This window comes from Sapajus apella, unplaced genomic scaffold (assembly GCF_009761245.1).
Source record: "Sapajus apella isolate SASKATOON/1434 unplaced genomic scaffold, GSC_monkey_1.0 scaffold68, whole genome shotgun sequence".
Taxonomy (NCBI): domain Eukaryota; kingdom Metazoa; phylum Chordata; class Mammalia; order Primates; family Cebidae; genus Sapajus; species Sapajus apella.
The window spans coordinates 2999526-3013830 of NW_022437008.1; the positions used below are offsets into that span (position 1 = coordinate 2999526).

Sequence of the window (14305 nt, forward strand, 5' to 3'; positions counted from 1 at the left end):
CTCGGCTCACCGCAACCTCCGCCTCCTGGGTTCAGGCAATTCTCCTGCCTCAGCCTCCTGAGCAGCTGGGATTACAGGCACGCGCCACCATGCCCAGCTAATTTTTTGTAGCTTTAGTAGAGACGGGGTTTCACCGTGTTGACCAGGATGGTCTTGATCTCTTGACCTCGTGATCCACCCGCCTCGGCCTCCCAAAGTGCTGGGATTACAGACTTGAGCCACCGTGCCCGGCTCGTTTTCAGTTTTAAATATAAATGTCACAGTTGGGGAGGGTACCCCAGCCCTCCTCACCACCACTTTACTCTTCTCAGCCTAAAAATAGTTCCATGAGGAAAAAAAAGTGAGAGCATTGTTTGAGAGGAACATACTTATTTTTGAAACCATACAGAGAATGTACTCAGGAAGTTGTGAGTGGCAGAGGGTGAGCTGGGTGTCCTGTAGAAGGCTGGGCTCACCAGGGGCGGCAGCCAGCCTGGGGCCATGGGCCGAGCTGTGTGCTTTGATGTGGGGCAGCCACATTCACCCAGAGGAAGTGCCACCTTCCATCTGCACCTATGCACCATTTAGGCCTGGGGGCCACAGTGCCGGTGATGATTTTTCAGTTGGAAGCACAATGTTTCCAGACAAAAAATGAACTATGGTTTAAAAATCAAGCCTGGGCCAGTTGCGGTGGCTCACACCTGTCATCCCAGCACTTTGGGAGGCTGAGGCAGGCGGGTCACCTGAGGTCAGGAGTTTGAGACCAGCCTGGCCAACATGGTAAAACCCCGTTTCTACTAAAAATACAAATATTAGCTGGGCATGGTGGCAGGTGCCTGTAATCCTAGCTACTCAGGAGGCTGAGGTGGGAGAATTGCTTGAGCCTGGAGGTGGAGGTTGCAGTGAGCCAAGATTGCACCATTGTACTCCAGCCTGGGCGACGGAGTGAGACCCTGTCTCAAAAAAATAATAATAATTAAAAATAAAAGTAAATAAAAATCAAGTCTGGACAACATAGTGAGATCCCATCTCTACAAAAAATATTTTTAAATTAACCAGGCATGAGCCCGGCATGGTGGCTCACACCTGTATTCCCAGCACTGTGGGAGGCTGAGGTGGGTGGATCACCTGAGGTCAGGAGTTCAAAGCCAGCCTGGCCAACATGGTGAAACCTCATCTCTACTAAAAATACAAAAAAATTAACCAGGCGTGGTGGTAGATGCCTATAATCCCACCTACTCGGGAAGCTGAGGCAGGAGAATCACTTGAACCTGGGAGGTGGAGATTGCAGTGAGCCAGGATCATGCCACTGCACTCCAGCCTGGGTGACAGAGTGAGACTCCATCTCAAAAAAAAAAAACAGACCTGGCAGTGCACACCCCCACAGTCCCAGCTACTTGGGAGTCTGAAGCAGAAGGATCACTTAAGCCCAGGATTTTGAGGCTACAGTGAACTATGATCATGCTACTGCACTCCAGCCTGGGCAGCAGAGCAAGATCCTGCCCCCAAAAAATAAAAGTGTTGTCAGAAAATAACACAGAATGTATTTTTGGCTCTCTCACACGCTGTTCAGTTATTTGCATGCACATTGCTTACTCACAGGTGAGGAAGTCAGTGGATACATTGAGTCAAGTCCCAAAGGCAAAGGATTTATAACAGAGGGTGAGGGAGGATAGTTACCAGGCATATAGGAACAGTGACAGTGACTTTTGTTTAGACTTTGGAGAGAAGGTGGTTGCTGGTAGGAGCAAGGAAGGCAGTTAGAGCATTCATTCTGCCCTTGAAGGGAAACAGACCCTTCCCATTGTTCATGGAGTCTCTGGGAAACTTGTCAGATTGGCCCTGGGCTGCGCTTGACCATACATCTCTGCGTAAAGGTGTCCTCTGTCAGCAGCTCCTTTAGCAATGTTCCTCACAGCTGCAGTGTTCCTCGAAGCCAAATGAAAGCTGCTCCAAAGCAGCTGGGTGTTTTAAGAAAAATGAGGGTGTACAAATGTCTGTGTAGAAAAGAACATTCTCACCTGTTTAATATGGAAAGTATCTCTGGGCACAGTGGCACATGTCTATAGTCCCAGCTACTTGGGAGACTGAGGTGGGAGGATCTCTTGAGCCCAGGAGTTCTGGGCTGTAGGGCGCTATGCCCATCAGGTGTCCGCACTAAGTTCGGCATCAGTATGGTGACCTCCCGGCAGCAGGGGACCATCAGGTTGCCTAAGGAGGGGTGAACCGGCCCAGGTCGGAAACAGAGCAGGTCAAAACTCACGTGCTGATCAGTAGTGGGATCACACCTGTGAATAGCCACTGCACTCCAGCCTGGGCAACATAGCGAGACCCCGTCTCTTAAAAATAAAAATAAAAGAAAAAGAATATGGAAAGTATCACTGTCTTAAAACAGCAGCTGGGCACAGTGGCTCATGCCTGTAATCCCAGCACTTTGGGAGGCCAAGGCAGGCGGATCACCAGGTCAGGAGGTTGAGCCCATCCTGGCCAACATGGTGAAAGCCCGTGTCTATTGAAAATACAAAACTTAGCTGGGCATGGTGGTGCCTGCCTGTGTTCTCAGCTACTTGGGAGGCTGAGGCAGGACAATCACTTGAACCTAGGAGGCCGAAGTTGCAGTGAGCCGAGATCATGGCATTGCACTCCAGCCTGGGCAACTAGAGTGAAACTCCATCTCAAAAAATAAAAGTAAAAATAAAACAGTGGCTGGGCATAGTGGCTTGCACCTGTAATCCCAACGCTCTGGGAGGCTGAGGTGGGAGGATCGTTTGAGCCCAGGAGTTCAAGACCAGCCTGGGCAACGTAGGGAGACCACCCCGCTGCCCATCTCTACAAAATAATTAAAAAATTAGCCAGGCATGGTGCCATTTGCCTGTAGTTCCAGCTACTCAGTGGGCTGAGGTGGGAGGATGGCTTGAGCCCAGGGGTTGAAGCCTGCAGTAAGCTGTGATCGAACCACTACATTCTATCTGAGTGACAGAGCAAAACCCTGCCTCCAGAGAAAAAGAACATAGGTGGCTATGCTGTCTGTCAAACAGGCCATATTAAGAAAGAACTCTGGCTACTGAAGAGGAAGATAGGGATGAAAGCCACGGAAGGGCCAGGCACAGTAGCTTACAACGTAATCCCAGCAGCTTGGGAGGCTGAGGCAGGAAGCTTACTTGAGCCCAGGAGTTCTAGACCAGCCTGGGCAACATAGTGAAACCCTGTCTCTACAGAAAATTTTTTAAATCGGCCAGACTTGGAGGCTGTGGTAGGAGGATCACTTGAGCCCAGGAGTTGGAGGCTGCAGTGAATCGTACCACTGCACTACAGCCTGGGTGACAGAGTGAGACCTTGTCTCAAATAAATAAAAACATGGCCAGGCGTGATGGCTCACCAGAAATTTGGGAGGCTGAGGCAGGCGGATCATGAGATCAGGAGTTCAAGACCAGCCTAGCAAACATGGTAAAACCCCGTCTCTAATAAAAATACAAAAATTAGCCAGTCATGGTGGCGTGTGCCTGTAATCCCAGCTACTTGGGAGGCTGATGCAGGAAAATTGCTTGGATCTGGGAGTTGGAGGTTTCAGTGAGCTGAGATTGCGCCACAGCACTCCAGCCTGGGTGACAGAGCGAGACTCGGTCTCAAAAAAAAAAAAAAAAAAAAAAAAAAAAACAAATAAGCCCTCCTGATTCATTTATGGTAATGCTTGCCCAGAGCTGCCACATGCGGCTGTGCAGGGTGCATACTGCACAAGGATGCCACATCTGTGGGGACTCCATTTATAACAGAGACATTGTAAATTCTATGTTAATTTCAATAATTTCTGACAGGTGGCAATAAAGCCTCTGGCTCTAACAAAACAACTTTTTTTCTGAAAAATGGGAGCAAATGGCCCAAATTTGCAGAAAAAATAGCCACATCGGCTGAGTGGTCATGGGTCTGGCCTCACAGACAGTTAGGTTTGGGTCCCCCACTTTTTTTTTTTTTTTTTGCATTTTTTATTTTTTGTAGAGACGGGATCTTGCTATGTTGCTCAGGCTGGTCTTGAACTCCTGGGCTTAAGTGATCCTCCCACTCGACCTCCCAAAGTGCTGGGATTACAGGTGTGAGCCCAGCCTGGCCCCTGCCTTTAAGCAGCCATGACTCACCCTTTGAGTGGCACCATTGGGATGAACAGAAGAGTCTTCAGATGCGCCCTGCCACTTGCTTCTCCTCCCCCCCCCCCCCCCCCCCCCCCCCCCCCCCACTGCTTCTTGTGGCCTCAGCTGCCCACTGTGCCTTCTGGCCTATAAGTGGCGGTTCACTCCTGACCCCTCTTCCCTCCATCTCTCCCTCCAGAACATAGACACGCTGGAGCGAATAGCAGGGCTAGAGCAAGAGGACCTGGTGGAGGCCCACGGCACCTTCTACACGTCGCACTGTGTCAGCCCCAGCTGCCGACGAGAATACACCCTAAGCTGGATGAAAGGTGAGGCCAGAGGGCATCCCGAGGGCGGGCCTCCCCCCAGCAGCAGGAGCAGGGGCAGGGTCTCCTTGCAGTGGGCACCCATTCTTGAGTCCTGCTTAATGTTGACTGAATTGTAAACATTGTGTGTGGCTTTGACTACCATATCGGACAGTGTGGCAGGACGTACAGCATGAGAAGGTGGACCCAGTCCTGGTGAGGGTGAAGGCTAGGGCCGTCCCTAAAGACTGCAGGGCCTGCTAGAGTCAGAATCCCTGTTCATGTAAGGACTGAATATATAGAAAAAAAAAATCAGCCAATCCACATTTCTTGAATGCCAGAGAGAGATGATTTCTGACACCCATTGTGCTCATTCAGAAGCCACTTAATTCCGGCCAGGCTCAGTGGCTCAGGCCTGGAATCCCAGCACTTTGGGAGGCCTTGAGGCGGGTGGATCACCTGAAATCAGGAGTTCGAGACCAGCCTGGCTAACATGATAAAACCCCGTTTCTACTAAAAACACACTAAAAATTAGCCAGGCGTGGTGGCACACACCTGTAGTCCCAGCTACCTGGGAGGCTGACGCAGGAGAATAGCTTGAACCTGGGAGGTGGAGGTTGCAGTGAGCCAAGATCATGCCACTGCACTTCAGCTTGGGCAACAAGAGTAAAATTCCATCTCAAAAAACAAACAAACAAACAAGAAGCCACTTATTCCACTCATGGAAAGCCATTTCTGGCATTCTTTATGCTGATTTAACAAAGCCACTGGTGTCCCTGTTGGACAAGTACAGCTGCAGCATTTGCAGAAGGGCCTCTGGAGTGCGGCTGTTCTGACGAAGTACCAGCTGAGCGCCCCTGGGCTGAGGAGTCCTGAATGGCCCAACTGCGGGCAGCTGGGGCAGTGTACAATTCATATGACCCCCGTTATGTGTCACTGACAGCGCCGTCACAGGCGGCACCCACGGTGTCATGCTGTCCATACAGAAACAGTTTAAAGAAAATTCCCGACTACTGACATGGAAACAATGCTCTATAAATGTGTGCTGAATGAACAGATGGACAGTCGAGCCAATGACTTAGAATTCAGTGGGTTGCAAGTGACAGAAATGCTGGCTTGTTTTTTGTTTTGTTTTGTTTTGTTTTTGAGACGGAGTCTCGCTCTATTGCCCAAAAAAAATAAAATAAAATAAGGCTGGGAATAGTGGCTCACACCTGTAATCCCAGCACTTTGTGAGGCCAAGGTGGGCAGATTTGCTTGAGACCCAGGAGTTTGAGACCAGCCTGGGCAACATGGCGAAACCCTGTCTCTACAAAAAATACAAAATTTAGCCAGGTATGCTGGCATGCACCTGCAATCCCAGCTACTCAGGAGACTGAGGCAGGAGGACCACTTGAAGCTGGGAGGGCGAGGCTGCAGTGAGCCGTGATCGTGGCACTGCACTCCAGCCTGGGCAACACAGTGAGACCTGCCTCAAAAAAAAAAAAAAAAAAGAGGCGTTTCCTAAACAGAGTGGACACCCCAGGAGATGTCCAAGTGACGGAGATGTGCTCATACTAGCAGTGGAGGGGGTGGGAGTGCTGGACCTCCAGACCCCAGGCCAGAGCCTCTTACTGCTTTCTCTCTCTTCCCCTTCCCCACGCCCAGGGAAGATCTTCTCGGAGGTGACGCCCAAGTGTGAGGACTGTCAGAGCGTGGTAAAGCCTGGTGAGCTTCATCGGGCCAGCGTCCTGCCCAGATGGATTTGGGTGGGGGTCCCCTCCTTCCTCTGACCCCTTCCCAAAGGCCACACCCCCACACATCTGGCCACCTCTGTCTCTCTGAACAGTGTCCCAGATCCATCCTGGGGAGAGTGGGGTCTGTGTCCCTGGCCGGTCCCCGCTGCGCCCAGCTCCCATCCCAGCCTCCGGGTCTGCCCCTGCCCCCACCTGTCCTCTCTTCCTCCCCATGTCACTGTCTCTGTCCATCTGTCTTGGCCTCAGATATCATCTTTTTTGGTGAGAGCCTCCCAGCTCGTTTCTTCTCATGCATGCAGTCAGTAAGTGCCCACTACACCGCCCTCCCTATCCCCCAACCCCCACCTCCCCCTGTGCTGGGCCCCTTGGGGGCAGCCTGAGCCCTGCCCAGGAAAGGTTGCCTCCCTGGCTGTTGGGGGGCACAAGGAGGTTTGCTGCTGGGGGCCGGGGAGGGAGCAGTGGCGCGGCCTGGGCAGAGGCTCCCGAGCTCACCCCTCCCCGCAGGACTTCCTGAAGGTGGACCTCCTCATCATCATGGGCACCTCCCTGCAGGTGCAGCCCTTCGCCTCCCTCATCAGCAAGTAGGTTGGGGGCTGCAGCTGGGAGGGTGGCTGGGCACCCAGGGCCAGGACAGACCCTGATCCCTCAGCTCCCCCTCCCGCCAGGGCACCCCTCTCCACCCCGCGCCTGCTCATCAACAAGGAGAAAGCTGGCCAGGTAAGAGCCCCTCCTCACACCCCCCTCCTCACTGCCTCCCCTTTCCCTCCCACCAGCTTCCTCAGAGGGAACCCCTGCCACGGAACCCCAGCACTTTGGACTCCTCAGCTCAGACCCTGGGGCTCTAGAATCCAGAGGGGTCAGGTTCCAGGCCTCTGGGACATCCACTACCCTTCTGAGCAAGTGATAGAATTCCAACTCAAACTAGCTGAACCCAGAACAGGAAGGCCAGTCTTCCAGGGCCTGAGGAGGAGGAGGCGGTGGGGTGGGGGAAGGTGGTCTCAAAAAAAAAACAAAACAAAACAAAGTCCGCCAGGTGCGGTGGCTCACGCCTGTAATACCAGCACTTTGGGAAGCTGAGGCGGGCGGATCACCTGAGGTCAGGAGTTCGAGACCAGCCTGGCCAACATAGTGAAACCCTGTCTCTACTAAAAATATGAGAAATTAGCTGGGCATGGTGGCAGATGCCTGTAATCCCAGCTGCTCGGGAGGTTGAGGCTGGAGAATCAGTTGAATCCACGAGGCGGAGGTTGCAGTGAGCCAAGATTGCGCCATTAACACTCCAGCCTGGGCAATAAGAGCAAAACCTCCGCCTAAAAAAAAAAAAAATAAAAAGTCGGCGCGCTCAGCTCTCTCTTCCCAACCCCTGCCCCGCCCCCTCCCTGGCAGTTGGACCCTTTCCTGGGGATGATGATGGGCGTCGGCGGAGGCATGGACTTTGACTCCAAGAAAGCCTACAGGTGAGGCCCTGCCTGGGGTCAGGGGTAGCCGGGAAGGGACAGGGTGAGGTGGGACGGAGGGCACAAGGCAGAGGAGAGGAGTGGGCAGGGGCAAGCCTGCCTGGGAACTCTGATCTCCTGCTGAACCGCAGGGACGTGGCCTGGCTGGGTGACTGTGAACAGGGCTGCCTGGCCCTCGCTGAGCTCCTTGGATGGAAGGTGAGGACCCAGGCAACCCCAGCCTGTCCTAAGCCCCGTCCCTAGACCCTCTCCCAGCCCCATCTGTCCTCTGACCCCATGATGCACAGTGACCTTTGACTTCTGTGACCTTTCCCGTGCAGAAGGAGCTGGAGGACCTTGTCCGGAGGGAGCACGCTATCATAGATGCCCAGTCAGAGGCGGGGGCCCCCAACCCCAGCACTTCAGCTTCCCCCGGGAAGTCCCCGCCACCTGCCAAGGAGGAGGCCAGGACGACAGAGAGGGAGAAACCCCAGTGACAGCTGCAGCTCCCAGGCAGGATGTCCAGCCCCTCAGGGACAGCTGAGCCCCAACCAGGCCTGGCCCCCTCTTAACCTGCAGTTCTTGTCTGGAGAGCTCAGAACAACCCCTCAATCTCTTAACCTCCCCCCTCAGAACTGGGGTTCCAGCGACCCTGCCCTCCAACCCCAGCAAATCTAACACCTCCTAGAGACCAAGGCTGGGACAGGCGTCTCTACCAGCCCCACCATCTCTAACCACTCCACTAATCATTAACCACCCCCACAGGGCCAGGCCTACCCCGGACTTCTAACTCTTCCAGGACAGGGAGCTTTGGGCCCCCACTCTCTCTCCTGTCCCCAGGGGCCTGTGGCTAAGTAAACCAGACCTAATCTACCCCAACGGGGTTGTGGGCCTCCGAATGAAACCTACAGCCAGCATAGGGGAGTTTGAGCCAGACGGGCTCCCGAGTCTCTGCCTTCAACTCCCTAAGTGGGTGGTGGGTCCCTTCACATGGGACCCACTTCCCATGCTGGGTGGCCACAAGACATTGCTTGTTGGAGACATATTAAAAACAGAAACAACTAACAGTCGGGTCTGGCCTCCTGCTTCTTCTGCGGCAGCCAGGGAAATCGCTGAAGGGAGGGGTTAGATCTCAGGCCACTGAGGAATCAGAAAGTCTCCGGGCTCCAGAGTGAGGGGTGACAAGAGGGTCCTCACAGCGGTCCCCTCATGGCTCTGACCCCTGGACTCCCAGCCTGCCAGTGTCCCTTCCTCTAAGCCCCGTCACTGAAGGCCTGAGCCCCCGAAAGAGGGAGGAAGGTTGACTTCAGATACCCCAGCCCCGCCTCTTCCCCTGCTCAGCTTCCTCTCTGCACTTCCTGCCACTGCAGGCCTCTCCTCCGAGAACAGGTAGGGCCCCCAGGGACCGAGCATCTGGCATCTTCAGCCCCTCTGCCTCCCTTTGGTATCAGGCAGCTGCCCCCCTTCCCAGCACCGCCCACAGCCTCCTCCCCTGCCACGGTACCCAGGCAGGCATGTGCCTGCCTTTCCCCTCCTCTCCCCTCCTTCCTGCTATGGCCTGGGCAGGGCACCTGCACCTCCCCCCCCGCCCCACCTCTCTCCTTCCTAATAGCACCCTGGGCTTCTGGTCAATAGGCTAATTTGTTTGTTTAGCTGCTAGTTATCCATATGCTACACCTGCCCCAAACAAGAATGGAAGGCCCTGAGGGGAGGGGCCTGTCCTGTTCATCAGCCTCTCTCCAGGGCACAGGCACCTGACTCCAGCCTGTATTCAATAAATATTGGATGATGGGAAGGAAGGAAGGAAGGACGGACAGAAGGAAGGAAGGAAAGATGGATGGATAGAAGGAAAGAAAAGGAAAGGAAGGAAGGACAGATGGAAGGAAGGGAGGGAGGGAGGGAGGGAGGGAAGGTGGATGGAAGGAAAGACAAGATGGATACATGGATAGAAAGATGAATGGATGGAAGGAAAGGAAGAAGAAAGGAATAAAAGGAAGGAAGGAAAAGGAGGGAGGGAGGGATAGAGGGAGGGAGGGGTGAATGGGTGGGTGGGTGGGTGGAAGAATGGATGGATCCTCCTCAGACCCAGGTCTCCTGCTCCTGGGACTGCTGCAGGGACAAGTGGCCCCCCTCAAGTGATAACCCACATAGGACTCTCTACCTGGGTAGGAGCTGGGCTCTGATGGGTGGATGGAGAGAGAGGGACAGATGTGCGATGAAGCAGGGTGAGTAAAATGTTCATGCTAGCATCTTGGCAGTGGGCATATGGATGTTTTCTGTACAATTCTTTCAGCTTTTCTCTGTGCCTGAAATGTTTCATTAAAAAGCACTGGGGGAGGACATTCAACGGTCCCCCCCGAGGTATGGGAAGGGAGGAAGAGGGGATTGCATTTCCCTACAGTTGTATGCACTGCCTACTGTGGGCCAAGAACTTTTCCAGGCACTGAGTTTTGTCAAGGGCTGGTCCACATTCACACAGCTGCCGTAGCTGTTAAAATCTTCAAATATTCCCTATCACTTAATAAAGAGCTGTTGTTTTGAGTCCTCTCCCCACACCCCAAGACACACTGTCCTCTCTCCTGGGATCCACAGATTCCCCACCATCCAGGACTAAAGAATTAACCCCTGCTAGCCAGGCACAGTGGCTCATGCCTGTAATTCCAGCACTTTGGGAGGCCAAGGCGGATGGATCACCTGAGGTCAGGAATTTGAGACCAGCCTGGGTAACATGGCGAAACCTCGTCTCTACTAAAAATACAAAAATAAGCCAGGCATGGTGGTGCATGCTTGTAATCCCAACTACGCGGGAGGCTGAGGCAGAAGAATGGCTTGAATCCAGGAGGCAGGGGTTGCAGTGAGCTGAGATTGCACCATTGCACTCCAGCCAGGGCAACAGAGCTAGACTCCATCTCAAAAAAAACAAAAATAAAAGCAGCAAGCAGCCTCTGGGGTCCATTCTGATAGGCCAGGGTCTCTGATACTGATTGGAAATATCTGGAACATGACCCAGGGGCTGGAGCAGCCCTGAGAGTCTTATATTCCTCCCTGCCAGAGGCCAGGCCATGACTCACTGGCTTCCTGCATACTGAGGATGGCCCAGACGGAGGACGAGGCACCTGAGGTCCCCACAGACTGGGAGAGGTGAGGGCTACAGGGGCTGAGGCTGCACTCTCCTTCCCCTACATCCAGAAACCCTTTCCATCCAACACCTCCCTCACTACAGAACCCTGAACTGCTGTCTGAGCCTCTGCCTTGCCCCTTCCTGTACCTTTGACCTCACCTCCATGTCCCACTGCCCACCTCTGACACCTGACCCCCGGACACTGTCCATCCCAGGCTGGTCCCATCACAGGTGGACAAAGCAGACAGGACCCCTCTAGGGGTCCTGAGCGCCCTAGAGCCACTTCTTCGCCTGCAGAGAACATGGGGGGTGTGGCATGTGCCAGAGCTGGATACCCAGGACGCAGAAGCCCTCGTGGGGCTGTGGCCACTGGGGGTGAGTACTCACAGCTGGGGGCCCATCCTGACTCCCATGACACCCTAGATCAGGACTCTGCTCGTTACTAGCGACGAACACGACACAAGCTGGTCAGACCAAAAAGGCCGGGTGTGCCGGATATGATGGCTCATGCCTGCAGTCCCAGCTACTAAGGAGGCTGAGGTGGGAGGATCACTTGAGGTCAGCAAGTCGAGGCTGCAGTGAGCTGAGATCGTGCCACTGCACTCCAGCCTAGGTGATGGAGTAAGTAAGACCCTGTCTCAAACAACAACAACAAAAATACAAGTCGTTTCAAGAAGGACTAGATCCTGGACTTCAGAACTTTTGTAAATTTCTCTGCATCCGATTTCTTGGCTTTGCTTTCAACCGCAGGAAATTTTGGATATTTGGGACCGAAAATAACAAACACATGTCCTACAGTGGATTAAACAAATGAGATTTTACCTTCCTAACATAACTAAAAAGGCGGCTTCTGGCTTTAGATCAGCAGCTCGATGACACGGAGGTCAGCATAGCTGTAATTCTCTTGGACTTCCCTCACAGCTGCCCCTGGGCTGCCCCAGGCCCAAGCACCTGTGTGCATTCCAGGCAGGAAGGAAGGAGACACCACTTGAATCTGTTTATCTCACAGGAAAAATAAAGGTTTTCACAACTGATTCAGAAAATACAGATGGCTGACCAGGTGTGGTGACTCATGCCTGTAATCCCAGCACTTTGGGAGGTTGAGGTGTGAGGATCGCTTAAGGCTAGGAGTTCAAGACCAACCTGGGCAACATAGCAAGGCCCCATCTCTATTTTTTTTTTAAAGTGGGGGCGGGCAGAGTGACTCACCCTATAATCCCAGCACTTTGGGAGGCCAAGGTGAGTGGATTACGAGGTCAGGAGTTTGAGACCAGACAGGCCAACATAGCGAAATCCCGCCTCTACTAAAAATACAAAAATTAGCCGGGTGTAGTGGCGCACGCCTGTAATCCCAGGACTTTCGGAGGCCAAGACGGGCAGATCACGAGGTCAGGAATTCAAGACCAGCCTGGCCAACATGGTAAAATCCCATATCTACTAAAAATTCAAAAATTAGCTGGGCATGGTGGCATGTGCCTGTAATCCCAGCTACCTGGGAGCCTGAGGCAAGAGAACTGCTTGAATGGGGACCCAAAAGGCAGAAGCTGCAGTGAGCTGAGACCATGCCACTGCACCCCAACCTGGGCAACAGAGCAAGACTGTCTCAAAAAAAAAAAAAAAGAATCTTGTGGAAGATGTCCATTGGCTGAGCTTGAGTCACATATCCTTTCCTGAACCAAACAGTGGGCAGAGAGCACAGTAATCCTACTGGCTAGATCAGGTCTTGGGCCTACCCCCAGGGCTTAGGGGAAATCAGCCCCACCCACATGCACTGACAGTACAGAGTTTCCCTAAAGGAAATTTGGGGTACAGAACCCAAAATAAGGGAAATCAATGCTAATCAGGCAAAAGGAACAGGCATCTGTGCACACCTTTGTCACGCTGGCCCTTGTCTCTATCCCCCAGAGTTTCTTGGTCACAGGACGTGACCCCAGCCAGGTCCTGGTGTTGAGGACAGGACCTTTACCAGGAGGAGTCAACACCTACCAGATCCAGAAGATTCCCGGAGGTAAGGCACGTTCCCTGAGTCTCCAGCCCACAGTCAATTGATCACTAAAAACTGTCAGCTAGACTGGCGAGGTGGCTCACGCCTGGAATCCCAGCACTTTGGGAGGTTGAGGTGGGTGGATCACTGGAGGCCAGGAGTTCGAGACCAGCCCGGACAACATAGTGAAACCCCATCTCTCCTAAAAATATAAAAATTAGCCAGGCTTGGTGAAGCACGCCTGTAATCCCAGCTACTTGGGAGGCTGAGGCATGAGAATAGCTTGAACCCAGGAGATGGAGGTTGCAGTGAGCCGAGATCGCACCACTGCACTCCAGCCTTGGCAACAGAGGGAAACCCTGCCTGAAATAAAAAATAAAAACTGTCAGCTTTGCTTCCAAAGTATCTGATAAATATTCCTAACTGCCTCCCTTTCCTTCCTGAAATCCATTCTGAGCAGAACATATTTTAAAACATCAATCAGGTGTTAAACACCTCTGCCTCAAACCCTGCGAAGAACATACAACATCCTTATATACAAATGCGAAGTCCTTGTCACGATCTGTGCGTGTGATCTAGCCCCTGCCCGTCTCTCCATCTATTGACCCTCATTCTGAAGCAGGAACGGCGGAGAACAAACCTCTAGAACACCGAACTGAGGAAGGAAGTGGCTTTTTATTCAGCCAGGAGCTGCGGGGGGCTACAGCCTCATTCACAGAGCTCCGTAAGCTGCAGCTTCTCTCCCCCTTTATAGGCTTGCAATGCTAAAGGGGAAACTGAGGCGGAACTATGTCATTGTCCATTTGCTGGACGTCCAACCTTACAATCTTTTGGCTTCATTTATTTGCTAATTCATGTGCAATGTGAGCGGGGACCAGCAGGGGAGGGGGCTCACAGAGACAAGACAAAAGCAACAAGCTGTTTGTTGGCAGTGGTGTTTCCAGGAGGGAGCCTGGTCCGTGGAGGTGTGGGGGCGAGGCCCAGTGCTGGGCTCCAGCCTGCAGAGATAACATTGATCTGTAGCTCTTTCAAGGTTAACAGTTAGCAGAGAAGCTGGGAACTAAAGAGGGAGTCATTTTCCCAGCGCTTTCGTATTTTATTTCATTTTTTTTCCTTCTTCACTCTCCTTTCCATCTGGAAGAAGGGGAGGGAGGAGGTGAAATTGAAGGAGGCAAGGGGGTCTCCCCTCTCGATTCACTCTGCCCCTGACACCCGGTTCTCCTCTGTGTGTCTTTAGCATGCTAAGTGTGTTCCAGCTTCAGGACCTCTGCTTGGGTTCTTCCTGCATGATGCTCCTCCTGGAGGGGTTGCTTTAGTCTCCATCCTCCAGGCCTCTGCAGAAATGTAATCTTTCAGGCCGGGCGCGGTGGCTCAAGCCTGTAATCCCAGCACTTTGGGAGGCCGAGGCGGGTGGATCACGAGGTCAAGAGATCGAGACCATCCTGGTCAACATGGTGAAACCCCGTCTCTACTAAAACTACAAAAAATTAGCTGGGCATGGTGGTGCGTGCCTGTAATCCCAGCTACTCAGGAGGCTGAGGCAGGAGAATTGCCTGAACCCAGGAGGCGGAGGTTGCGGTGAGCCGAGATCGTGCCATTGCACTCCAGCCTGGGTAACAT

General features: G+C 53.1%; 2 protein-coding genes across 5 annotated transcripts in view; both read left to right on the plus strand.

Moving 5' to 3' along the window:
• SIRT2 (sirtuin 2) overlaps nt 1–8647 on the plus strand; it is a 31286-nt gene extending 22639 nt beyond the window's left edge. For both annotated transcript variants that reach the window (XM_032248874.1, XM_032248873.1), the window contains 8 exons: nt 4303–4432; nt 6056–6115; nt 6391–6446; nt 6649–6725; nt 6810–6861; nt 7531–7601; nt 7733–7799; nt 7922–8647. In XM_032248874.1, coding sequence (XP_032104765.1) covers nt 4303–4432; nt 6056–6115; nt 6391–6446; nt 6649–6725; nt 6810–6861; nt 7531–7601; nt 7733–7799; nt 7922–8077 — 669 coding nt within the window. In that variant the 3' untranslated portion in view covers nt 8078–8647. The remainder of the gene's footprint in view (nt 1–4302; nt 4433–6055; nt 6116–6390; nt 6447–6648; nt 6726–6809; nt 6862–7530; nt 7602–7732; nt 7800–7921) is intronic.
• A 166-nt stretch (nt 8648–8813) lies between these two features.
• RINL (Ras and Rab interactor like) overlaps nt 8814–14305 on the plus strand; it is a 10761-nt gene continuing 5269 nt past the window's right edge. For 2 of the 3 annotated variants that reach the window (XM_032248864.1, XM_032248863.1), the window contains exons 1-4: nt 8814–8969; nt 10633–10721; nt 10917–11076; nt 12607–12709. In XM_032248864.1, coding sequence (XP_032104755.1) covers nt 10672–10721; nt 10917–11076; nt 12607–12709 — 313 coding nt within the window. In that variant the 5' untranslated portion in view covers nt 8814–8969; nt 10633–10671. The remainder of the gene's footprint in view (nt 8970–10632; nt 10722–10916; nt 11077–12606; nt 12710–14305) is intronic. The other variant, XM_032248865.1, reaches the window with a different exon arrangement.